The sequence below is a fragment of the Lissotriton vulgaris genome, chromosome 7 (genome assembly GCF_964263255.1).
Source record: "Lissotriton vulgaris chromosome 7, aLisVul1.2, whole genome shotgun sequence".
In the NCBI taxonomy this organism is placed as follows: Eukaryota; Metazoa; Chordata; class Amphibia; order Caudata; family Salamandridae; genus Lissotriton; species Lissotriton vulgaris.
Genome location: NC_141695.1, coordinates 1,662,705,764 through 1,662,731,656, shown reverse-complemented (window position 1 = coordinate 1,662,731,656; position 25,893 = coordinate 1,662,705,764). Strand labels below are relative to the sequence as shown.

At 51.5% G+C, this 25,893-nt stretch overlaps 1 protein-coding gene across 4 annotated transcripts in view; it reads right to left on the bottom strand.

Moving 5' to 3' along the window:
* Nucleotides 1–1,884: 1,884 nt before the first annotated feature.
* FAM217B (family with sequence similarity 217 member B) overlaps nt 1,885–25,893 on the bottom strand; it is a 207,106-nt gene continuing 183,097 nt past the window's right edge. For all 4 annotated transcript variants that reach the window (XM_086932654.1, XM_086932656.1, XM_086932655.1 and 1 more), the window contains one exon: nt 1,885–3,344. In XM_086932654.1, the coding sequence (XP_086788780.1) occupies nt 2,165–3,344 (1,180 nt within the window). In that variant the 3' untranslated portion in view covers nt 1,885–2,164. The remainder of the gene's footprint in view (nt 3,345–25,893) is intronic.

The following is a 25,893-nucleotide window of genomic DNA, read 5'->3' as shown; positions in this document are numbered from 1 at the left end:
CATTTCTCTCCTTTTCTGCAAATTGTATGCTCGTTCTCATTGAGGTCTTGTAAGTACCATAGCGCTGAGGGTTTAGTCTCCGTGGACCACGTTTTCAGTAGTACTCGGTTTTTTAATGTTAGTTTGTTTACCTTGCAGAGTGTGTTGACATCGATTATTGGATGCTGGCGAATGGTGAAATATTTGAGCTTTTCTTGGAGCATCTCTGTTGGGAAGTCCTTGAAAGACCAATTATATTTTTTATTTTGGTTTAACAAAATGTGTTAGTGTGGTATGTAAAAGGAAAGTGGTATAATGAAATCGAAATGATCTCACCACTCCAGGGGTATCTGGGTCATGCATACGATTGATAGAGAGGCTGATATGATGAAGACGAGGATGTTGCTTTTACACTGGTTAGATCTGTAAAGAATTGCTGATATCCAGGTAGTAAAGGAGGTTGTCAAGAGAGCATTTCAGTTTCAGGAACCTTGAGTCCTTGGCTAAAGCCTTAAATGATGTGGTGTGTTGAATGGAGGTAAAGCTGATAAGGTCTCATATAACCTAGGTAAATTCATCGTTTGGCCCAGAAAGTCTGTTGATAAGGTTGAATTTGGCTATTTATGAGAGAAGGAGGCAGGAGGAAGAAGAAGTTTAAGAGAGGAGGAAGGGAAAAATGAGAAGGAGGAAGTGGAAGAAGCAGAGAACAAGAGGACAAAGAAAGAAAAAGAAGAGGAGAAACAAAAAGAAAATCAGAAAGAGGAGGAAGAAGAGGAGTAAGAGGAAGGGGAGTAGGTTAGTCAGAGGAAAGTGATAGCCGGGTGAGTGTGATATGGATGATGTCAAGGTCGAGGAGTGAGTAAGATATTGTAAACACAGGTGGTGATGACTTACCCAAGTGGGTTGATAAGTCCTGTCCTCCTGCTGCCCAGATAAGCCATATGATAAGGGAAATACTACTATAAAGAAAGTTCCAGAAGCATAATTTGCAATTGTTCATTGCCAAATGTTTCTGATGAAAGTTCAACACATGCCTCCAAGGTTATGTCCTTCTGTTATCATTTGCCAGCTTTTCAGTTATAAAGACTACTACACCTCAGCTTTTTTTTTAATGTAGTCAGAATAAATGAAAGCTTATTCGGCTCCCTAACATTTTATTCTCCCTGAAAATAGACACCCACCTTTCTTCTGTGACATCTTCCTCCCTTTCCTGCTCATTCTGCTTGACTGACTCAAGAAGCACAAGAAGGGCATAGGAAATCTTAAATTACAGTCTGAGAAATTATATTAGGTATTTCAATTACTTAAATGAAACCAGTATTCTTTCGCTATTGTATTACATTACCAAATGTAAAAATAGATATGAAAATAAAATAGATTTTACCTTTTTAAAAGTAATGCTTGACCTGCAGTGATGGATTAAACCCATATCTTTTGACTGGATGTGAGTGTTTGATTGGTTCAGATGCTCCGTCCATTACCACCCCCTTTTGTACCGCTTTTGGCCGCCATAAGTGTGGAAGGGTATGCTCAGACGGGAGTTCCTTGCTCACTTTGCCACTGGATTCAAGCAAGCCGGGCTGAAGATAGCTCGAATGCCAGAAACCGGTCCTCGGAAGCTTGTTTCCCGTCCAGGGAAGGCATGGCTTGGCAGTTCGGGCTGGATTGTTCCCATGAGGCACAGGGTCAGACTGATTTGCATATAGCCATGTCTGAACTGGGGTGGCAGAGTGGGCTAAAGAACGGTGATGGATTAAACCCAGATCTTTTGACTGGGTGTGAGTGTTCGATTGGTTCAGATGCTCCGTCCATTACCACCCCCTTTTGCACCGCCCAAAAGAAATGGCAACAAAGCTGGTTTCAGTGGGCAGCATCATCAATGTATAACTCAGAAAGCTTGTGATCTTCTTAAAAGTGTATACAACAACAAGTTTTTATTTGAAAATAATGGCCACATAATTTCTGAAGCGAGCAAAACACACAAATGCATGTTGATAATGCTCCCAAGAGCACCTAGATAGAACAGTAGAACACATTAAATCATCACTTGCAAAGTAAATGTTTTGGTACCATGTGCAACATGACACTGACAACCCTGTATCCATAACCTGGTTAAAGAGCAGCCTTTTTTTTTTTAGAAGCTTTCACAATACTTTACATTTTTGAAAGATCTCAATCATGTTTGCTAACGTTTGCTCAAAGGTTGCTTAACTCCATTTGTCGTCATCTTCCGATCCCATGTTTCTCTTTTGAGAGGCACGTATCGGTTATCGGCCAATGCAATTTTCTTTGTGTTCCCATTAGGTTTTGTTCCCTTGACAGTATGTAAATAACTTTGGGTGGCAAGAGGAAGTTTTGAGGATCGGATATTACCAATTGCCTGAACCTTTGAGATGCTCGAAGAAGGCTGAAGCTCGAGCAGATGTTGCTTGTTGATCCCTGTTGCTCTTTTTTTCAATGCTGGATTAGTCTCTTGAGTAGTTTTAACATGAACCACATCAGCTGCCTTGGAGTATTGTCCAGATGTCTTTGGCAACCTGGTGCCTTCAGAGTATAAACATTGCTTGCGATTGATGCCAGTGTGCCAACTTGGATGTCTGAACAAATTTTCTGGCTGAGCAGGCATTCGGCCTGGTTGAGAATTATTCCACAATCTGCTTTTAGCAGGACTTTTTAAATTGGAAGATTGACTTGGGGCAGTATGAGGCCTGGGCTTAGTTATCTTAGCTTTCTCATTCTGAACAGTTTGCATTTGTAACCATTCTAACTGGAGAAGCCGATCAACATACTTCTCAAGGTGTCCTGCTGGTTTTGGTCGTGATGTGGATTTCCCTTCTGTGTTAAGAAACATGGCCAACTGCCGAAGGTCCCACAAGTTAAATGGTGGAGGGAGGATGTCTGGGTAATAATGCTCAGACTCTTTGTAACTCAGCTCGAAAAGGTGATCAAAGGATGCCGGATCGATTCTTTCAGCTCGAAGAATAAGATCTGGTGGAGTGAAGGGAGATGGGGGCAAAGCGATTCTTTCAGAATCTGACAGGTCACTACCACTGTCTTCATTTGCATCTTCCTTTATGAGCATCAGTGATTCAAAATCAAGACGCAGACGCTCCACAGATTCGCCTTCATTTCTTGGAGTTGAAATACAGGCTTCAGCCATAGGCTCTTGAAAAGTTACGCCAGATTCATATTTCTTGCTGAAACTGAAACTTGGGCGCAGACCCTCCTCAGCTTTGGCAGTTGGCAATGTGTCGCATTTTGGATGGTGAAGTGAATTCTCTAGTCTAGCTTCCTTTTGCTTCTTTTGTGACAGGTCCTTTGTGAATTCCTCTCCCCAATGCGGGGATGAGTAAACATTCTTAGTCCTACAGAAGAAAAAGAAAGAATATTTAAAATCAGTTGTACAGCTAAAAGGTGTGGGCATCATTAACACTAGCCAAGCTATTTAGGGTGACATGGCTGATTGTTCTCTCTTCAGTTTGACAAATGAGTCATTGACAAAGTACATTTTGCTCCACTGACCGACTGTGGCAACTTGTATGGTGCAGATCTAGCTTTCTTTTCAACCACCTAGCTCTTAAGATTGCCCTAGGTGAAGGTTTGAAACACATTACTTTACTTAAACATGAGAACTCAAGTCTCCCGTCTGATTTTTTTAAGCCTTACAACCACATAGCAGAATCAAAATCTGAATGCCGAGTTGTGACAAGAACATACAATCTAGTTTAAACACAAGATTAAGTTGAACTGCAATACCACAAATTGAAGGTACTTAAGCTAGGAAGCACAATTTCTAAATGCCCGATTGAAAGGCTTATATAGATTTTAGAATAAATTGCTCATTCATCAGTTCTCAGCTCTTAACTATTAACACCATGGATGCGGATGATATCCTCCTCCTATGCTGATAATGGTGATATCCCATTGTTCATGACGAGCTGAGCTCGTCATGAGTGTACGAGAGGTGTACCTCATGACGAGCTGAGCTTGTCATGAGCATCAAAGAGGTTAATTTAAACGAATCAACAAGGGCTGAAAGCCACCTTCCAAAAACATAGCATATGTTGCCAAATGCTACATACACTGCCAACATGTATTTTGCCACTTTAGTTATGAGTCACAAAAAAGGCATTTAAATATCATAAAATGCAATGTTAAGATAGGAGTACCACCCTCTATGCTCTTCATTCTTATAGAATTGAGTCACCTACCAGGAAAGTATATAACGATAGTTAAAAAATACTAACCTCATGTTGATTATCCAAATCATAGTATTAGTACATCAAAACCGTTCAAACTCCCCAACCAGGAAAGTATAGAGAGACAGTTCAGAAAACAATGGCTTAATTTTACTTAGTCAGTTCAATCCAAAGAGTTTTTAACACAACTGTTCGGACTCTAAGACTTAGTTTATCCAGTACATTACATTGAATAAGACAGGCACATATTAGGTGTTGACCAAGAAGGACACTTGTTCAATCAAGTTTCATAGCTGTTTAACCTGACATCCTTGATGTGGTATACCCCAATTTTTTGTCTTCATTCCCTTACTTTGATGATCTTGTTGGCATTGGGACTCTGTGCACGTTATCCCTGCTAACCACTGCTAAGGTGCTTGTGCTCTCTCCTTAAACCATGGTAAAATTGGCCTTTGCCCAATTGGCACATTTTAATTAATGTTGTGAGTCCCTAGTAAATGGTAGTACCTGTACCCATATCCTGTACATTAAATGTTGTCAATGGGCAGCAGCACGCATTGTGCCACTCACTAACGTAGCACTGTAAAACATGCCTCAGGCCTGCCCCTGTAGATTGTAGTGCAGTTTTAAACTGCCATTTTCGATCTGGCAAAATAAACATTCTACCAAGCCTAACTCATTCCATTTTACTACTTACTTTTACTAGGCCCCAAAGGCTCTTAGTGCAGGGTGCATGTTATTTAAAAAGTAGGTATGGGGGGCGTGGCCAAGATGGCGGCCTGAAAGGACCCAGACCCGCGAGGCTCCCCGGCCCTGAACCCAGTTTAGCCTTGCTATCTGCACGCAAATCCCCAACAGCACCGATAAACCACACTGCTGACCGGCTGACCTGCACTGCCTGACTTTTGGCCCGCATCGGACGGCCGGAGGCCCTTCAGAGAACGCCTTCCAGCCGGGGACCCGAGCTCCGCCTGTGCGCTGCGTGAAATGGCGGCCGGGCACCGAGGAGGATGATGCTGCGACCCGGCTTTGAGGGCTTTGCCGCGGTCGGCGGCAGAACACAGAGCGACCGAGGGGGGAGCCGAGACCCCCTCTGTGAAGGTGAGCCCCGGCGCAGAGCGAGCCGCGAGAGCAGGTGGCGGAGCATCACACGGGGAGGCGCTTAACTTGAGGCCCGGGTCTGAGGCCTACAGTTCGCAACAAGGTGGACCATATCGGAGAACCGGGGTAGCGTCGGACCTTGTATAGCGGGCCCTACATCACTGCCCGGCCTTGGCGCAGTGGCAACGACCTCCACCGCGGATTGGCCCAGGGGAGCAGGCACCGAGGGTGCTGGAGCTGGCGCAGACAGCAGGGCCGTGCATGATGATCGAGTTCCAGGCTTGGGGCCTACCACACAGTGCAGACGGTCAGAAGACTACAGCCTGCCCGGTCCTTCCACAGAACTTTGGAGGCTTGGACTGCCCTGCGCTCGGGGCGGCCCGGGAAAGGAGCTAGTGACGGCAAGGTGAGGAGGGGCACGGAGTAACCGGGGGTGCCCAGTGCCTGGTCATTGCACAGACAGCGTAGGCTCAGCAGGGAGAGCCCTAGGATTGAGGGGGGAAGGACCCCCTCGCGGAGTACTCCTCATTGGCAAACCACATACCACTTGGAGGGGTCCAGACAGCACCTTGACTTGCCTGCCCACCTTTGGGAAGCGCTACTGGTCACCACGAATACGGCTGGCGAACGGAACAGGACGAGATGGCCAGCACGGGGCGCAGGGGAGGCCGCACAATCCCTGACATGCTTGTCAAGAGCGCCCCCAAGGGAGACAAGAGCCCAGCCCCCCCGGCCCAGGAAGACGGGGGAGCCCCTATCACCAAGGCCTTTCTGGAGTCCCTCTTTAACTCCTTGAGGGAAGACTTTCAAACCCTGAAGCAAGATCTAGCCGGAGAGCAACGCGAACTTCGCCGCGATGTAGACGGCTTGGGAGAGAGAGTGGCTGCGGCGGAGGATTCGGACCAGACACGGAGCGAAGAAGTGGAGCTCCTGCAACAAGAAGTCCTCCACCTCCTGGAGCAACAGGTAAATCTCCAGGCTCACACGGAGGACCTCGAGAACCGTTCCAGGAGAAACAACATCAGAGTCTGGGGAGTGCCATCTAAAGCAGAAGGGAACAGCTACCTGCAGGGGTTGTTCAGAGAAATTTTGGGCGAATCTCCAGACTTTGAAATCCGCATGGACCGGGCGCACAGAGTTGGCCTGGGCCGGCGTAAGCCTGCCCCCACCCCCCCCCCCCCCCCATCCCCCCCCGGACACTTTAGCTTTTCTACCCGATTTCCCCTTGAAAGAGAGGATCCTGAAAGAAGCTCAGCAGAAACAACCCCTTCAGTTTCAGGGCCACCCAGTGGCCTTATACCAAGACCTTTCTGCCATCACTCTGCAAAAGCGGAAGGCCTTCCGGATGGCCACAGCGTTTCTACAGGACGAAGGGATCCCCTACTCTTAGGATCATCCCTTTCGGCTGATCTTTAAATGGAAGGGAACCTTGCAACAACTCTGTTCCCTCCGAGACACTTGCACACAGCTGGGAATCGACCCGGAGGAGGACGAACACGAGGGTAAAACATCACCGCAGCGCTCACAGAAAGGGCCCAAACAGCAATCCGGAGGCGAATGGCAGTGAGTGGGGCGCCAGCGCTCCCCCAAGGCGGAACTTAAACCGGACCAGACGACCATGGCTCAGGAACAGGCGGCAGCCATACAGGAGGTGGTCAAGGACACAGCGGCTGCGCCTTGGGACAGCACTGACAAGGGATTTGCACTCTTAGCTTTGCGTCAACACGGGCGAGGGGGATGTGCGGGGGGCCAATGGGGACGCCACTGCCACGCTACCCTCCACACGAATTCTATACGGGCCTGAACTGAATTGATAGGCCTGAGACTGACTATGGTTTGCAAATGGGGATTCCTAGTTGGGGTTGGTAAGGGGGGGAGGGGGGTTGGCGGGGTGAAGGTTTGGGCTGGAACGGGTGTTTGGGGGGTGGGACGATTTGGACTTTGAGGGAGGAGGAGCAGTGGGGGTGGAGGGGGTCTTCAGTTGGGGTTTGGTTTGGGTCGGGGGGAAGTGTCAAGGGTGGGAACCAGTGTGCGCGGGGGTTCAATGTGCAGTCACGCTAATCTGAAAGAAACAGGTTAGTATTAGATTCCTTACCTTAGAATATCCGAAGGCGTCAGACCGGATCCGGAAATTTTTGTGTAGCAGTACCCTTGCGCGTCGGTAGGCGTCGTCTGCGGCTCCGCGTCAGTCGTCGGCGCCGTGATGACGTCGTCGGAGTACTTAGACGCCGCCTCCGTGTGCTGACGTCAGTTCTTTTTTTCCGCGGCAGCAGCGCAGATGCGGAAAAAGTGGTACCTTAGTAATTTTTTGACGAAACTTTTTTTTTTGATCCCTTTTGATCATTTTTCTTGAGTCTTACGACTCCGGACGGTGCCGATAGGGATGCCAGGTTTCTAGCCTTGTGAGGATTGCGACCAACTGATGTCGGTCACCGACCTTCACCGTCGGTGTCTCCACTGTCTCAGCGTCGACCACAACGACAAGACCTGCGCCCACTGCTGAGCCCTGACTTCGAAAGCTAGGCGGGAGCGTCTCGAACTCCGGTAGTCGGCCCCGCGCCGCAAGAGGTCCTGGTCCCAACGGAGGTCGAGGGACAGGTTGCGGGGTCGGAGCCATCAGAGCTCCGGGAGTCAACATCACTCCTCCGGGTCGAAGTTGTCAGGTAAGCACAAGAAGTCGAAGTCATCGCTCTTCCGACTCGCGCGACGCGGCCGGGGGTTCGGGTGACACCGCCCACGCGGCTCCGTCGGAGTCGCGGGCTTTGTGGCCTGCCCCACACCCTCCGGTCCCTGGGCAGCACGCGACGCCAGAGGAGATAGAGTGCTTCCTCATGGCCATGAGGTCCCTCGCTCCTACGACGGGCTCCGCAGCTCCTTCGGGCCCAGCGGACCCATCTGGGGGCCCTAGCGGGTCGGGTGCTTCGGCACCGACGCCGTCGGGTGCTTCGGCCCCGGCGCCGCAGGCACCTTTGGGTCCGGCGCCGCAGGGCCCCTCTGGATCCGGGTCGTCGCAGGTTGACCTCACAACCTCACCGGCGCCGGCCCCCCAGGTGTTGCCTCCAGCGCCGTCCTCGGGCGGCGCCGCCCCTGATACCTCCCTCGACCCGGTTCAGGCGTTCCAACGGCGCCGCTGGGCGCCACTTTCGATGCCGATTTGGGACTTTTAACTTCAACGAACCGGCCCCATCTTTTGACAACCCTGATTATCAGGGGATGGGTGATGAGGAGTATTGGGAGGGGTCTGAAGACACTCTGACACGTGAGTGTCAGTCCCAGGAGGACTGGACAGGTGGACTTGGGGATGCCAGTGGTCTGGATACCTCGCCAGACACTGGTTTTGTCTCACCTCTTACCGTGGCTTCGGAGGAGGGGACAACCTACAGTGTGGGGTAGACGCGGGCGGCGAAGGCCTTGAGCCTTGAGCTCCCCGTCGCGGCCGTGATGACTAACCTCCTCACTGAGGTCCTTAAACCGCAGTCAAGCTCGGCTGAGCCTCTGCTGCCATTTAATGAGGCCTTGACTGACGTTCTTTTGGGCACTTGGTCCTATGCTCTTCCAACACCGCATGCCTCTTGGGCCGCTACACCCACTCCCTGTGGGATCCGGTCGCGGAAGTGCTGCCAGAGTGCCCATTGGAGGTACGGGCCAAACTCTGCCAAGCCCTTGTGGAAGGCCGGGATGCGGCACGGTATTCTATCCGTGTGGGCTGGATACCACCGACTCACTGGGCAGAGCGATGGCAACGACGGTGGCGATTCGTCGCCACGCCTGGTTGAGGTCCGCCAACTTTTCCGCCGATGTCCAGAATACACTCATGGACATGCCGTTTGATGGCCGTCGCCTTTTTGACGACAAAGCAGACCATGCGCTTGAGCGCTTTAAGGACTCCAGGGCTAAGGCCAGGTCCTTGGGCCTCTGAGCCCCGCGCCAGCAATTGGGTGCCTTTCGCTCCTTTCGTGGCAAAGGAAGGGGCGCCCCCACACGTGCTGACAGCCACGCACCAAGGACTAACATCCAACGTGGTGGCGGCCGTGGTAACCGCCGTGGGGGCGGTCGGGGACAATGGCGAGGTCAGTCCACACCTTCCCCCGCAGCATCTGCCTCAAAACCCTCCTAGTCCGTGCTTTCAGGCCCATGTAACGCCAGTGGGGGGCAGGGTTCGCCAACACCTCCACCACTGGCGCACTGTCACACCGGACAGGTGGGTGCTGCAAACCGTCCGAAAGGGCTACTCCCTCCCCTTCGAGGCGACCCCTCAAGCCATGCCACCGCAATACCAGCGCGTATCGGGGGATCATTTGCGACTTCACCAGGAGGAAGTTTGGTCAAGGGGGGCCATCGAGCGCGTTCCTGGGCCAGAAGTAGGGTGTGGTTGCTACTCCCACTACTTTCTGGTACCCAGGAAGGGCAAAGGTGGCCTACGCCCTATCTTGGACCTAAGGAACGTCAACGGCTTCCTCCGGAAGGAGAAGTTCAAAATGCTGGCACTGGCTCAGGTCCTAGCTGCCCTGGACTGGACAGCAGACTGGATGGTAGCGTTGGACTTGCAGGACGCTTATTTCCACATCCGTGTCTTGCCGGCCAACCGGCGGTACCTGCGGTTCACGGTAGGCCACGAGCACTTTCAGTTTACCGTGCTCCCTTTCGGCCTTACCAGCGCCCCACGGGTGTTCACGAAGGTAATGGCGGTGGTCACAGCTCATCTGCGCAGGTTAGGGGTTTCTGTCTTCCCCTACCTCGACGACTGGTTGTTGAAGGCTGGCTCGCCCCAGACAGTCGTCAGCCACCTCCAGACAACGGCAGACCTCCTGCACAAGCTGGGGTTTTCCATCAATGTGCCGAAGTCACACCTCTGCCCTTCTCAGAAGCTCCTCTTCATCGGAGCGGTTCTAGACTCGGCGCAGTTTCGGGTTTATCCACCCGAGCAGCGGGTCCGGGATATTCAGGCTCTGATTCCACTCTTTCAGCCTTTATCCCGAGTCTCGGTCAGTTTGACGCTGCGGCTTCTGGGGCTGATGGCCTCCTGCATCCTTCTGGTGCATCACGCCAGGTGTCGGATGCGGGCTCTGCAGTGGGACCTGAACTTTCAGTGGGCCCAGCATCAGGGCAACCTGTCCGACCATGTTCTGATCTCGGTGGGCACTGTGAGACAGCTGCAGTGGTGGCTCACGGACCGCGATTGGGTCAGCGGCAGATCCCTCTCCCTTCCCCAACCGGAGCACGTGGTTGTGACGGACACGTCCCTCCAGGGCTGGGGAGGCCACATGGGAGAGGCGGAGATCAGAGGCCTCTGGTCTCTGGCGGAGTCCCGGCTCCATATCAACCTTCTGGAGATGCGGGCGATTCGTCTAGCACTGAAGGCATTTCTCCCCTCTGTCAGGGGGAGTGTAGTGCAAGTGTTCACGGACAACACTACCGCCATGTAGTACTGCAACAAACAGGGCGGGGTGGGGTCGTGAACCCTATGCCAGGAGGCTCTGCGCCTCTGGCAGTGACTGGAATATCAGGGCGTGACCCTGGTGGTTCAACACCTAGCAGGTTCTCTGAACGCCTGGGCGGACGAACTCAGCCACCGGTGCATGATGGATCACGAATGGCGTCTGAACTCGGACGTGGCGCAAGTTCTCTTTCTGCAGTGGGGAGAGCCTTGGTTAGATCTATTCGCCACAGAAGAGATTGCGCAATGTCATCAGTTCTGTGTGTTGGAATTTCCAAGGCGGCACTCGCTCGAAGACGCTTTTCGTCGTGAGTGGAGTTGCGGTCAGTTGTACGCCTTTCCGCCCATACCACTTCTGCCCAGAGTGCTTAAGAAGATCAAACGCGACCGGCCCCAAGTCATCCTTGTGGCTCCGGACTGGGCACAAAGGTACTGGTATCCTGAGCTACTCAGTATGTCAGTCAATTCCCCGGTTCATCTGCCTCTTCAGGAGGACCTTCTGTCGCAGCAGCAGGGGACGGTCCTCCACCCGAACCTGTCCAGTCTCCACCTCCATGCTTGGAGATTGAGCGGCGACAGTTGAGGCCATTTGACTTGCCTCCTGAAGTCTGTAATGTCATTCTGGCAGCCAGGCGTCCCTCCACAAAGTCAGTATACGCCTGCAGGTGGAACAGATTTGTGGCATAGTGCACAGCAAAGGCTGTGGATCCTCTCTCTGCCCCTCTTTCTGAGGTTCTTCTCTTCCTTCTTTCTCTTGCCCAGCAGGGCTCTGCTCTGGGCACTATCAAGGGCTACCTTTCTGCCCTTTCAGCCTTTCTGAGGCTGCCTGATCAACCTTCTTTGTTCAAGTCCCCTATTGTAACTCGTTTTCTGAAAGGCATCACACACACGTTTCCACCTGTTCCGTTTGTGATGCATCAGTGGAACTTGAACCTGGTTCTTACCTATCTGATGTGCCCTCCCTTTTAGCCACTTCACAACTGTCCTCTCCACCTTCTTACTCTGAAGACTGCTTTCCTGGTTGCCATCACCTCTGCCAGGAGAGTGAGTGAGCTCCAGGCTCTTTCTTCCAAACCTCCTTTCCTTTCTGTCCATCCGGACAAGGTTGTGTTGCGGACAAGACCCTCTTTCCTGCCCAAGGTTGTCACGGCCTTCCACATCGGGCAATTCATCACCTTGCCCACCTTCTTTCCGCCACCGCATCCCTCAAAGGAGGAAGAGCGGCTCCACCGTCTGGACCCCAAACGTGCGCTCTTCTTCTATCTTGATCGCACACGCCAGTTCCGGGTGGATGACCAACTCGTTGTTGGTTACGTGGGCGCTAAGAAGGGAAGGGCGGTACACAAGCAGACCATCTCTCGGTGGGTCGTCTTGTGTATCAAGGATTTGTTACTCAGTCAGTCAGTCAAAATACACTTTATTCGATTTTTGTTAAAATCATAAAAGGCAAAACATACATACATTTAAAAAAGACATTTTAAAAATACCCACAGTTCATTTTGTTTTTACATAGTGTCCAAAAAAGAATCACTTAATTAGTCACCATAATACAAACAATAAAGTAACAGTTAATATATTGATTTTTAGTTTTTTAAAACAGTACAGTTCTAGGAATCCTTTTGTTTCTACCTCTGTATGCGGCTGTTAAAAAACTTGCGACACAAAAAGTGACATGTGCATCCGGCAATCTTTGGAGATAAAGCAAGGCAGGTCTCACTTGTAAGAAGCCCAGTGTTTTCAGGAGGGGAATTAGATATTTTCTCCTCTCAGTATTGTAAAACGCACAGAAAAACACAAAGTGTAGAGTATCCTGATCAGAAAATTGGTCACACTCACAGGGTTGTGTATGCTCCGGTTTACCCCACACGGGAAAGATGCCTAATGAATAGTGGATTAAGTTCATTCTGAATCTGGTTAACAGAAATCTATGCAAGGGTTTGGAGACGTATTGCAGGTAAGGTTCCATCGAGGGGGAAGAGGACAAAACCAGGTGTGCTCTTACTAGCGGTTTATTAACTTCAGACTCCTCTCTCTCTAAGCGTGTCCTCCCCTGGAATTCATTCTTAATCCATACAACATCCGCTTTCCTAATTTTTGACGGAGTTGTATATAGATCCGGTCTCCCGAGGGCAGTGAATGATGACTTTATATATCTTAGCCAGGCTATTTTCATTGCCCCCTCCCTTGCAGTCACGTCTTTAAGGATTGTGTGGTTTAAAGACAACTCAGTGTTTAACCAGATATTGGCCCAAAAAAGTAAAGGTGCCATTTTCAATCCGTCTATAATATAGGGTAGGCCAACTTCCTCATGTATGGAGTAGGTAGGTGTAGAGTTTGGGACCGACAAAATTCGTCTGATAAGTTTATTCTCTACTGTCTGCATACTATCCAAATTAGTGTAACCCCACAGTGCTGCACCGTATGAGGCTATCGAGATGCATTTACTTTTGTAAACTTTTAACACAGCATCCATTGGTTTAGCCCCCAGTCTTTTAGTGAAATCCAACAGAGCTGCTGTGGATCGTGCTAAAGCAATACGTTTGGCCTTAATTTGCGGGACCCAGGAGCCCTTCTCATCGAACAGGACCCCTAAGTAAGGAAAAACCGGGACCCTGGAGAGAGCCTCGCCATTGCAAAAAAAGGTTTTTGTGTGGGATTTATTTTTTTGTGGGCCCACAATCATTGTGTGCGATTTAGTCACATTAATTTTTAGATCCAGTTTGGCCATAAAAGAGCCAAAAAGTTCCAAAAGGGTCTGTAGCCCAATGCCCGTGCGGGCGATGAGAACAGCATCGTCCGCATATAAAAGGGCCGGAATCTGCTTCCCACCTACCCACGGGACATCGGCATTACCTGCTAACAAGGACTTCCCTAGATCGTTAATGTAAATGGTGAATAAAAGTGGGGCTAGTATACAGCCTTGACGGACACCCTTGTTTGACCTAAAGCTGTCGGAGCATCGCCCTTCCCTGGTTACCCGGACCTTCGCAGTTAGGCCTTGGTGCAGGCTTGCTATGAGGGCCACCAAGGGGTCCTCAATACCAAGCTCGCGCAGTATAGCCCAAAGCTTGGCCCTGTTAACCAGGTCGAAGGCCGAGGAAAGGTCCATAAAGGCTAAATACAATGAACCCTCCCCGGCCACCGTGTACTTTGATATTAGGAGGTGTAAATTTGAGCATTGCTCTAAGGTTCCCCGTTTTTCCCTAAAGCCATATTGAATCTCTGCGAGATCCCCACAGATCTCCAGGTTTGTTCTCAACTTCGTCAGTAGTACTCTGCCCAGGATCTTAAAGGCAGAGTCTATCAAAGAGATTGGGCGGTAACATCCCGGGTTCTCCCTGTCTCCTTTTTTAAAAATTGGTACTATGACAGATGTGTTCCAGGTTTCTGGAAAACATCCATCATTTGTTGCCCTGAAGACATTTGTAAGGACTTTAGACCAGGTGGTTGGGGCGTATATGAAGAAGTCTACCGGGACTCCATCCGGGCCCGGAGCCTTATTTTTCGTGGAGTCCATTATAGCTTTATATACCTCCTCTTCATTAAATTCTACTGCCACTAAACCCCTGGTCATTCCTGTCTCAGTACCGTTCACAGGGTCATTACCGCCATATATATTTTTGAAGTGATCAACCCATTTCTCGTCACTGATAATACAGTCGGAGATTGTGTTGGTCTCCCCAGAGAAAAATTGGTTGTTTATGATGTCCCAGAATCTTTTACTGTTCCGTAGTATATCAACGTCAAGCAAATCACTCCAGGCATTCTTTTTAATTGTATTTTTTCTATTTTTTACAGCCAATTTATACTCTCGCCTTAATTTAGAGATTAAAGTTTTATCCCTCGGCTTTGTTTTAAGGGCATTTTTCAGATCTTTATGGGCTTTAGAGCAGCTTCTATCAAACCATTTAAATGGATTTGGTAGCAGATTGGAATTGGGAACTGTTAGTTCTTCAGCCGTGAGTGCACAAATTAAATTAAAAGCTGAGACAATCTCTTCATTGGGGGCGTTTTGGTCTAAACAGATACGCATGGGTTCCTCTATCTTTGGGCACAGGGAAGCCATAAAGGTTTCCTGAACCACCTTTCCCCACTTGAGCCGTCTGCCCTGGTCACTGGGCACCGTCGATGTGCAAGCCCTGGGAAGACCCAGGTGTTTGCTCCATAAGTCACTCCAATGAACCTGTACAGAGACTGGGTTGTGATCACTATGTGGGGAGGCAGTTACCTCGTAAATCCCCAACTTAGAGGTTAAGCCCTGAGAAACAAAAATAAAATCTATCACAGACCCACTTTCAGACCCTTTGTAAGTGGGAGGCGATTCGCCACTACCAGTGCTAAGGGGTTCAGACATATTAAGGCTAGCAAGGAGAAATTCCAGCGCCTCCCCCGCTTTGGTGTGAACAAAGTGCAAATTGCCATTTTCTGTTTGACCATCTGAATTGCCTAAGTTACATTTTAAAACACATTTTTGGATGTTAAAATCACCTAAGATTAAAAAATCGAAATTAGTGCAAGATTTGTGACTATAGTCAATAAGAACGTTTTCCAAATGGTCCACATGGGCTGTATCTGTTTGTCTAGCCCAGGAATTATAAAAATTTGAGACCACTAGGACCCGCCCTGGTGAAATAGTCCATTCTACCATTAAAATATTTGGGGACCTAGACTCTAATTGTTTAAACGTTCCTGCCAGTTTCAGCGAGAAGAGGAGCACTAGTCCGCCCTTAGCTCTTCCTGCGCTGCTTGGAATTGCTGGAATAGTAAAGCTTGTGAACCCATCCAGCCAGAAGGTTGGTGCGGTGTCCCATGTTTCTTGTAAGGCGATTACATGGTTACTGGCTATAAAATCTATCCATGTGGGATCTAGTCTTTTGGCTCTAGTCCCTGCCACGTTCCAGCTAACAAACCGACATGGGGTCTGTTCCGCATCCCCTAATAGAGCTACAGGTGGTATCTGGGTATGTGTTAATTGTTCATTAATTACAGGCATAGAGTCCTCCACCCTACCTAGTTGGGTTTGCAGGGCCAAATGTCTTTGCACCACTGATGTTACTGCTTGGGCACCCTTTTCTACGGTGTCCTTAGGGGCCTTGTCTATTTGTCAATCCACCCCCTCTAAATCATTTAGACAGTTGAACCGGTTGTAAGTTGGGAGGAAAGGTGCCGTTCTACCAAAAAGTGGCCAGGGATGAGAAGCCTGGTGGCGCCCTCTTCTTCCCACTTTCTCCCGCATCCCTCAAAGGAGGAAGAGCGGCTCCACCGTCTGGACCCCAAACGTGCGCTCTTCTTCTATCTTGATCGCACACGCCAGTTCCGGGTGGATGACCAACTCGTTGTTGGTTACGTGGGCGCTAAGAAGGGAAGGGCGGTACACAAGCAGACCATCTCTCGGTGGGTCGTCTTGTGTATCAAGGATTTGTTACTCCTTGGCAAAGAAGGAGCCTCCTGTTGGGCTGAGTGCCCATTCCACTCGGGCCACGGCGGCTACTACTGCCCTGGGCCGGGGAGTCCCCTAGCAGGACATTTGTCAGGCAGCTACGTGGGCCTCGCTGAACACGTTTGCAAGACACTACTGCCTGGACAGCCAAGTCCGGAGATATGGCTTCTTTGGCCATTCGGTCCTCCAGGACTTTCTGGTGTGATTATTGGTTTGCAGCCTCACCACCGGGGTTGGTATTGTATCTATTCTAAGGTAAGGAATCTAATACTAACCTGTTTCTTTCAGATGAACAAGTTACTTACCTTCGGTAATGATATATCTGTAAGAAACAGTAGTTAGTATTAGATTCCTTACCGCCCCACCCATCCTCCCCGTTCTGCGAACCGATATCTAGGGTTAAGGTCATCCCCTTTCAGGGCCCTAGTTTCAATGGCACCAGTGTTGGTTTTTAACATGGCTCTGCGTTTCTGGCGTAAAGCTGTGTCTAAAAACTGACGTCAGCACGCGGAGGCGGCGTCTAAGTACTCCGACGACGTCATCACGGCGCAGACGACGGACGTGGAGCCGCAGACGATTCCTACCGACGCGCAAGGGTACTGCTGAGCAAAAATTTCCAGATCCAGTCTGATGCCTGGGGATAGTCTAAGGTAAGGAATCTAATACCAACTACTGTTTCTTACAGATATATCGTTACCAAAGGTAAGTAACTTGTTCGTTATACAGATACCCTTTGCATCACGATCCGTGCGTAAGATCCTACCCCTTCTCCCCCCGCTATCCAGGAAATTACTGATCCAGGGACTTGTCTTAGCCCGGCTCGACTACAGCAACGCCATCTATCTGGGGGCTCCGGAATACACCCTGGCCAAACTCCAACGCACCCAAAATGCGGCGGCCAGGCTCATTATGAACCTCCCCCCCAGAGTTTCAGCCAAGCCTGCCCTCAAAGCCCTACACTGGCTCCCTGTCCGCCAGAGAGTAGAATTTAAAGCTCTGTGCACCACCCACAAGCTTATCAATGGAGTTGGCCCAGCCGCACTAAGACACATGGTTACCCCATATAAAGCTTCCAGACCCCTCCGCTCTGACGCCGAACATCTGGCCACTGTACCAAAATTCAGGAAGGCTCGAACCGGCGGCCGTCGCTTTGCGGTCAAAGCCTCCATAGGTTGGAACGCACTCCCTCACAGCCTACGTCTGGAACCCTCGCACACCCTGTTCCGTAAGAAACTCAAGACCCTTCTGTTTCCTAAATAATTCTCCCCCTCTCCCCCTCTCCTGGTCTGCACAGATTCATAGCGCGGGGATGCCTACGGGTCACCAGGCGCTCTAGAAATCGCAAAATAAAATAAATAAATAAAATAAATCTTATCTGGAATACTCGGGCCGAGATTTGTTTAATCCAACAAACCCATTTACTTGCGAAGGATTGGCACAGGATGCGATCCCGCGCTTTTCCCCAACAATTCTTCTCCTCTCTACCAGAGAAAAAAGCAGAGGTTGCTATCTTAGTGTCTAGGCGTCTAGGCGCTTCCGGGGACGGATTGGTGACAAAATGGGGGAGATCAAGGGTAGGCTCTTGGCATATAGCTTCCTGATCGGTAACCAACAGCTGACAATAGGTTCCCTTTACACTCCAAACACAAGACCGGAATCCTTTTTGAAAGGTGCCATCTCGGAGATGCTCAGTTCCCCTGGCCTTCTCCTGCTTCTAGGGGGGGGGGGGCCTCAACCTGGTGATGGACACTAACGCGGATAGATCAGGGCACAGATATGGGGACACAGGCACTCTCTCCACCGCAGGCAAGACTTAGTTACAAGAACGGGGGCTGGTGGATTTATGGAACGCCAAACACCCAGGAGCGTCACAATACACGTTTTATTCACATGTGCACGGCACCTATGCCAGACTAGATTACTTTCTCTGATCCTCTGACCTGATCGCCAGGCTAACCGACATTTGCTTTGTGCCAACAGCCCTTTCAGACCATGATGCAATCGAACTTACACTCACAGTTCCCAAGATTAGGCGGCCCCCGGGAAATGGAGGTTACCTGAAACTCTCCTACAGCGTCCAGAGGTCACTAAGCAACTCCGCAAGTGCATTACTGACTATCAGACCATTAATGATACGCCCGAGGTGTCAGTTTCGGCCCTGTGGGGAGCACTGAAATCGGTGGCCCGCGGCAAACTCATTGCGATAGCAACGGAGGAGGCTAAGGACCGCGCAGCGAAACGGGACGACTTGATGGCCCAAGTATCTGAACTCGAAAGGGTTCATAGCCGCACCGGGGCTCTACGAGTCTGGAAGCAATTAAAAGGCGCCAGGGCCCAATTGGCCAGCTTGGACCTGGATAGGGCAGAGTTCGCTGCACTGCGCCTCCGCCATACTTATATGTGGGAGGGAACAAGACAGGTCGCCTACTAGCTAGCGCGCTGAAAGCAAAAACCCAGCGCTCGAAAATCCAAGGCCTAAAAGACGGAATGGGCGATGAAATCAAGGAGGAGGCACAGATCGCGGAGGCGTTTCGGGACTTTTACGCCTCCTTATACCGAGCCGATACTGTCCCGGGTGCGGACATCGATACATACTTGGCGGGTGTGGCGACTATGGCGCTCTCCCCGGCGAGCGTGGACGCTTTGGAGGCTCCCATCCAACTAGATGAGGTGGTGGCAGCTATATCAGGCCTTCGACCCCTCAAGTCTCCAGGCCTGGACGGTTATTCGGCCGTTCTTTTATAAAACCTTTAGCCCGCTCTCGGCCCCAGTTCTTACTCAGCTTTTCAACTACTTCAGCGGCCCGGGCTCCATTCCTCCAGATATGTTGGAAGCCGAGATAGTAGTGCTACCCAAGCCCGGCAAAGAACCCACGCATTGCTCTGCGTTCCGCCCCATCTCCCTCTTTAACTTGGACCTGAAACTCTTCACAAGCGTGCTGGCTGCACGCCTTGGGCCATACTTGCCTGGGGTTCTGGAACCTGACCAGTCCGGCTTCGTCCCGAACCGTCAATGTAGTGATAACACCAAACGGCTCCTCCACCTGATGGATAAGGCCCATTTCCAACAGTCGGACTCGGCCCTGCTGGCCATCGACGCCGAGAAGGCGTTTGACTGAGTCGACTGGTCTTTCCTACAACGGGTCTTGGCCCATTTTGGAATAGGAGACCGCTTTCAATCTTGGATTGCAAGCTGTTACCACCATCCCCAAGCGCGGGTTCACCTGGGTGGCTTGTACTCGAGCCCCTTCGAGATCCAACGTGGCACGAGGCAGGGGTGCCCCCTCTCGCCTCTTTTGTTTGCTCTATATGTGGAGCCGCTAGCGCAAAAGATCTGCGATAATCCGGACATACATGACATCGCTTTTGGCGGAGAGCCACATACGATCAGCTTCTACGCCGACGACATTATAGCTGCCCTCGATCACCCAGAGCACTCGATCCCCGCATTCCCGGGGGAAGTGGAATCCTTTGATGCGGTGTCTGGCTTCAAGACGAACAGGGGGAAGTCGCTGATACTGCCACTGGGTAGCTATACCTGTTCCCCTGCGGGCACACCAGTTTACGGAGGGGGCTTGCAAACGAGAACGCAGATTCCATACCTGTGTATCACCCTTACCTCCTCCACAGATTCGACGGTCGCCATAAACAACGCAAGCCTTACATCCCAGATCCGCGCGGATCTGACACGGTGGTCCAAACAACCTCTCTCCCTATTGGGGCGAATTGCAGCGGTGAAGATGTCGGCCCTGCCCAAGATTCTATATGTTTTTCAAACCATCCCGGTGTTGCCCCCAGCAGGCGCCATCGCAACCTTACAGGGCGCCTTCCAACAATTTACATGGGGGGGGGGGGAACGTCCGCACTTACACAAACAATTAGCTTATAGGGGCATGGATGAAGGGGGTCTTGAGATCCCCAATCTTCAGCAATACTTTCAGGCATCACAGCTCTGCTACCTCGTGGAATGGTATAGGCCGGAATCTGAAAAAAGATGGCTGCTCCAAGACAGGGCGATGGCCCAAACATCCCTTTGGAAGATCCCATTTCTCCACCGACGTGATGTGCCGCGATACCTCCAGAGGTCACCTATCACCCGTACCATTCTGCGCGTCTGGGACACGGTCGCCGTAAGGAGAGGCCTCACGACCTTCCCCTCCCCACTCACTCCCCTTCTAGATAACCCAGAGTTCGCACCAGGCAATGATCCACAAGCATTCTCACAGTGGCGCGGCACCAGCTGCAGATCGGCTGGTCACCTCTTCGATTTGCAGGGTTTTCTTTCCCTCTCAGATCTAGCTCAGGGATATGGTGTTGTCTCACCCCAACTTTTCCAATATTTTCAACTTCGACACTGGCTCACACACCCTGATTATGCACCACTAGTTGGCAGACGGATGACAGATTTTGAAAGGTGGCTAGTGACGAAGGACTCTGATAAAAGCCTCATCTCGGAACTCTATCAGTTGTTTACACCCACACCAGCGAGGCGTTGTGCAGCGGGACAGAAACGTTGGGAGGCAGAGCTAGAGAGGTCACTGACAAACCAGGAATGGTGCTACATATACTATAGGGCTTCCCACACGACGCGCAATATTGCCGGCAGAGAAGCGGCGGTGAAACTAGCCATTTACTGGCACCTTACCCCCGTCGGAACAAAGGGAACCCATCTCGTAGCACGCTTTGCTGGAGGGGCTGCGGGGAACGGGGCACTATGACCCATCTCCTTTGGGATTGCTGAGAAGTTAGGGACTACTGGACAGCAGTATTAGATGACATAGACAGCACATTCGATACTGAAATTCCGAGATTTCCAGCCTATACTCTCCTGAGCCTTCCCAACGAGCTCACCTTCCCCCTGAAATCCATACGAAGGCGCCAAATGGGGATTGCCATGCAAGCTGCGTCCCAACACGTCTTGTCATTCTGGGGGACCACCACTAGACCCACTCACACAGGATGGCTACACAAAATTTGGTTCACACTGGGAATGGAGCACATCCAGGCCACACTTACACAGTCAGCTGACACGTTCCGCAAGCTTTGGTTACCATTACTGTCCTTCTCTCAAAAGAATTCAACGAAATTACATGCCCTAGATATCTCCGATTATTGCGCCTTACAGATACCCCAACTGACTCTCACCGACCTCATGAGGGAACAAGTTAAACGGGCTGTGGCAGCCTTGATGATCGCTCTGCTAATTCGGCACACTGATTGGGGTGGGGGGGAATGGAGGGGGGAGGGGGTTTTTGGTTTGTGTTCTTAGGATTACGTTCTCTTACCAGGCTTAACATTCACGGCTTACGCTTCACACTCGCAGACCGGCCCATGTATTTCGATTGCCGTTTGCTTTGTGGAGAAGACATGCTTGTCGGTCTCATACGCTACTTCTAGATGGAGTCCTTCTTTTGCAATGTATTGCCGTTTTTTTTTTCTTGAAACCAATAAAACGAATTTGAATTTAAAAAGTAGGTATGGTGCCTAAGCTTTACATGTCCTGACAATGAAAAACTTCTAACGTGGTTTTTCACTGTTGTAAGGCCCATCTCTCCCACTCACTAACACTGTGTTACCTTTTTACACTTAATAGTTGATAACTTCAGTTTGACACAGATAGAGACATGCTTTTTCCACTCAAACGAATTGTAATTTAAAATCATCTTTAATGGTAAAGTCGGATTGTAAGTTAGTGTTCTCAAAATGGTTCTCTACAACGTTTGCATATCTGATAGAGACTTCTAGACGCAAATTTCTTAACATATACTTATCCCCAGGCATCAGACTGGATCTGGAATTTTTGTGTGTGCGCACTATCCCTGTTCGTCTGGAGGTGGGGTGGTCCATTGGCTCGGTGTGGTGTTATCGGCACCCAATGCAACATGCACAGTGCCTATGCAGGCCCAACTCCAGCATGCAGACATCTGTTGTTTCCTTTCCGCACTAATCAGCACAGATCAGGAGAGAGCTACCCCTTCAATCCCTTTTTGGCTTCGATTTTTGATGGTTTGTCAAAGCTTTTTTGAGAGTTCTTCTCTTGGTGCGGCAGGGATGTCCACTAGAAAGACTGGCTTCTAGCTCTGCAGCACCTGCCATCAACAGATGTCGTGAAGGACCCGCACCTTGTATGGTGCTTGGAATGAGAACACAACACGAAAACCAGTGCCGACTGCCACGCCATGCACCCAAAGTCCTTGAGGGAGTGATCCCACAACCTCCTTACCACCATTCGCCACAAAGGACTTGGTTCCACTCAAGAGGAAAGTCCTGGGATCGGTTACGGAGTCCACGATCCTTGTCACACTCCAAGCCTCGGGTAAGTCCCACAAAAAGAAAAATAGTGAATCCACAGATGGATCCAGACCAGCCCAGGTCATAGCACCTCGGCAGCGCAGTCCCCATTCTGATCCCCGTTAACGACTCAGGCGCAGACTGGAGTCATCCCTTCCAGCCTGGAGCTTAAGCTCTAATCCAATGGGCTAGGACTCTGGGAGAATTGGGAGGGGTCGCTAGACCCTGAGGAATACCAGCCCTTCTATCCTCAGATGGACTGCTGTGAGGACTTGACTGCACCCTGCACCAGCACCCTGCTCGACAACCTCGCCAACTTGGGACTCAAGCAACTGGTATCCACCCCCACCCACCTCGCAGGACACACTCTCGACGCAGTCTTCTCTTCCAGCACAGACATCGACTTCAGCCACGCCACAGAGCTCCAATGGACGGACCACAGCTGCGTCCACTTCACCTTCAAGAGAACGACGACCCACCACCACCAACAACAGGCCGCCCGCAGAAGCTGGAACAAGATCACAGCAGACCAGCTCGCCACCTCCCTGAGCCAGCACCCTCCTGCACGCTCAGCGAACCCCAGCCAGGCCGCCGACAACCTCACGAAGTGGATCAGCAACTGCGCGGACGAACTCGCCCCACTGAGGACCCCGCCTAGCAGACCCGGCAGCAAGAAGGCGCCATGGTTCACCGACGAACTCAAGAGCTCCAAGAAGAACTGCCGAGCCCTCGAGAAAGTCTGGAGAAAGGAACCGACACCGGACAACAGGACCTCCTTCAAACTTGCCACCCGGAAACACCACCAGCTGATCCGCGCCGCCAAGAAAACAGCATTCAAGGACCGGTTGGACAACAACGCACACAACTGCAAGGAACTCTTCAACATCGTGAAAGAGCTCTCCAACCCCAGCGCAGGAAACAACGACATCACCCCATCGCAAGACCTCTGCAACTCCCTCGCTTCATACTTCCACAACAAGATCGCGGACATACACAACAGCTTCTGCAACCAACCAACGCACACCATGACCGACCTACCACCCCCCACCACCACCCTCAACGCCTGGACCCCGATCAGCACCGAAGACACCATCCGCACGATGAACTCCATCCACTCCGGATCACCGACCGACCCCTGCCCTCACCACGTCTTCAACAAGGCCGACGCTGTCATCGCACCCCACCTGCGAGACATCATCAACACATCCTTCGACACCACCATCTTCCCTGAGAGCTGGAAACACGCCGAACTCAGCGCTCTACTCAAGAAACCAACAGCGGACCCCACAGACCTCAAGAACTACCGCCCCATCTCGCTCCTCCCGTTTCCAGCCAAAGTCATCGAGAAGACCGTCAACAAGCAGATGGCCGCCTTCCTCGAGACGAATGGATCCCTCGACCCCTCACAGTCCGGCTTCCGAGCAAATCACAGCACCGAGACCGCCCTCATCGCCGCCACCGATGACATCCGAGCCCTGATGGACAATGGAGAAACAGCGGCCCTCATCCTCCTAGACCTCTCCGCGGCATTCGACACGGTCTGCCACCGCACCCTAGTACGGCGCCTCAGCAACATCGGAATCCAGGACAAGGCGCTGGAATGGATCATCTCCTTCCTCAACGGAAGAACACAGAGAGTCCGCCTACCACCGTTCAAGTCAAAGGCCTCCGAAGTCATCTGCGGCGTCCCTCAAGGATCATCTCTGAGCCCCACCCTCTTCAACGTCTACATGAGCCCCCTCGCGGCCATCGTACGCAAACACCACCTCAGCATAATCTCCTACGCCGATGACACCCAGCTGATCCTCTCCCTGACCAACGACCCCGCCGCCGCCAGAGCCAACCTGCACGAAGGGATGAAAGAGGTAGCCGAGTGGATGACGACCAGCCGCCTGAAACTGAACTCGGACAAGACGGAGGTCCTCATCCTGGGCCCCTCACCCTCCGCCTGGGACGACTCCTGGTGGCCTCCCGCCCTGGGCACCGCACCCAAACCGACAGACCATGCACGCAACCTGGGCTTCATCCTGGACTCCTCCCTCTCCATGACCAGGCAAGTCAACAACGTCTCCTCGGCGTGCTTCAACATCCTACGCATGCTACGGAAGATCTTCTGGTGGATCCCCACCGAGACCAGGAAGACCGTCACCCAGGCCCTCGTCACCAGCCGACTGGACTACGGCAACGCCCTCTACGCCGGTACCACCGCCAAGCTCCAGAAGAGACTCCAGCGGATCCAGAACGCCTCAGCCAGACTCATCCTCGACATCCCACGAACCAGCCACATCTCCGGACATCTGAGAGACCTTCACTGGCTCCCCGTCAACAAAAGAATCACCTTCCGCCTCCTCACCCACGCACACAAAGCCCTACACAACCAAGGCCCGAGCTACCTCAACAGCCGGATCAACTTCTACGCTCCCAAACGCCACCTCCGATCAGCCAACCACGCCCTCGCCACCGTCCCCCGCATCCGAAGAGCGACTACAGGAGGAAGGTCCTTCTCCTACCTGGCCGCCAAGACCTGGAACTCCCTCCCGACCGACCTGCGCCTGACCCAAGACCACCTCTCCTTCAGGAAGAAGCTGAAGACCTGGCTGTTCGAGCAGTAGCGGCACCTCCCCCCCCCCCCCCCCCCCCAGCGCCTTGAGACCCTACGGGTATGTAGCGCGCTTTATAAGTGTCACTGATTGATTGATTGATTGACTGCAGCCAGTGGACCCTCCCAAGGCTATGGAGGAGGGAGCGTCCAAGAGGATGGACAAAATGTTTTCTTCCACAAGCCTGGCACCGCGGTCCGTGAACACTGCATGATTTTTGGGCCGTTATTCCCATGCTCTATGGGATTCGGTTAAGCAGGTGATGCTCATGGTTCCAGAGGAGGCCCAGACCATACACTAAGAGGCTGTTGCCGACGGGAGATATGAAGCCAAGTTCACGATCTGGTGTGGACTGGATACTACCCATTCGCTGGGCACAGCGGTTTTATCGACAGGGGCCTTATGGTGCCACACCTGGCTGAGGACTACTAGCTTTTAAGGGGATGTCCAACCTTGCTTATGGATTATGCCCTTTGATGGCTCTCATCTCGGAGACAAGGCAGATTCAGCTCTTGAGTGCTTCAAGGACAGCAGGGCTACGGACAGGTCCTTGTGCCTTTCCATGGCTCCTCGCCACCTCCAATCGGCCCTTTGTTCTTTTCGTGTCCACGGAAGGGGCTTCCAACTTAGTCTGTATCCTACCAGCCACCACGGCATGCAAGCTTCCTAGCCTCTCCATGGCCGCGGATAAGTGGGTTGGGCAGCCAGAGTTCAGGCCAGTCCATCCCTCACCCCAGTAGCAGCAGCCTCCAAACTCTTATAGTTTGCCCCCTTACCATCATGGGCACCCAGTGGAAGGCGGGATATGCCATCATCTACCCAACTGGCAGTCTATAAGCCAGGTCTG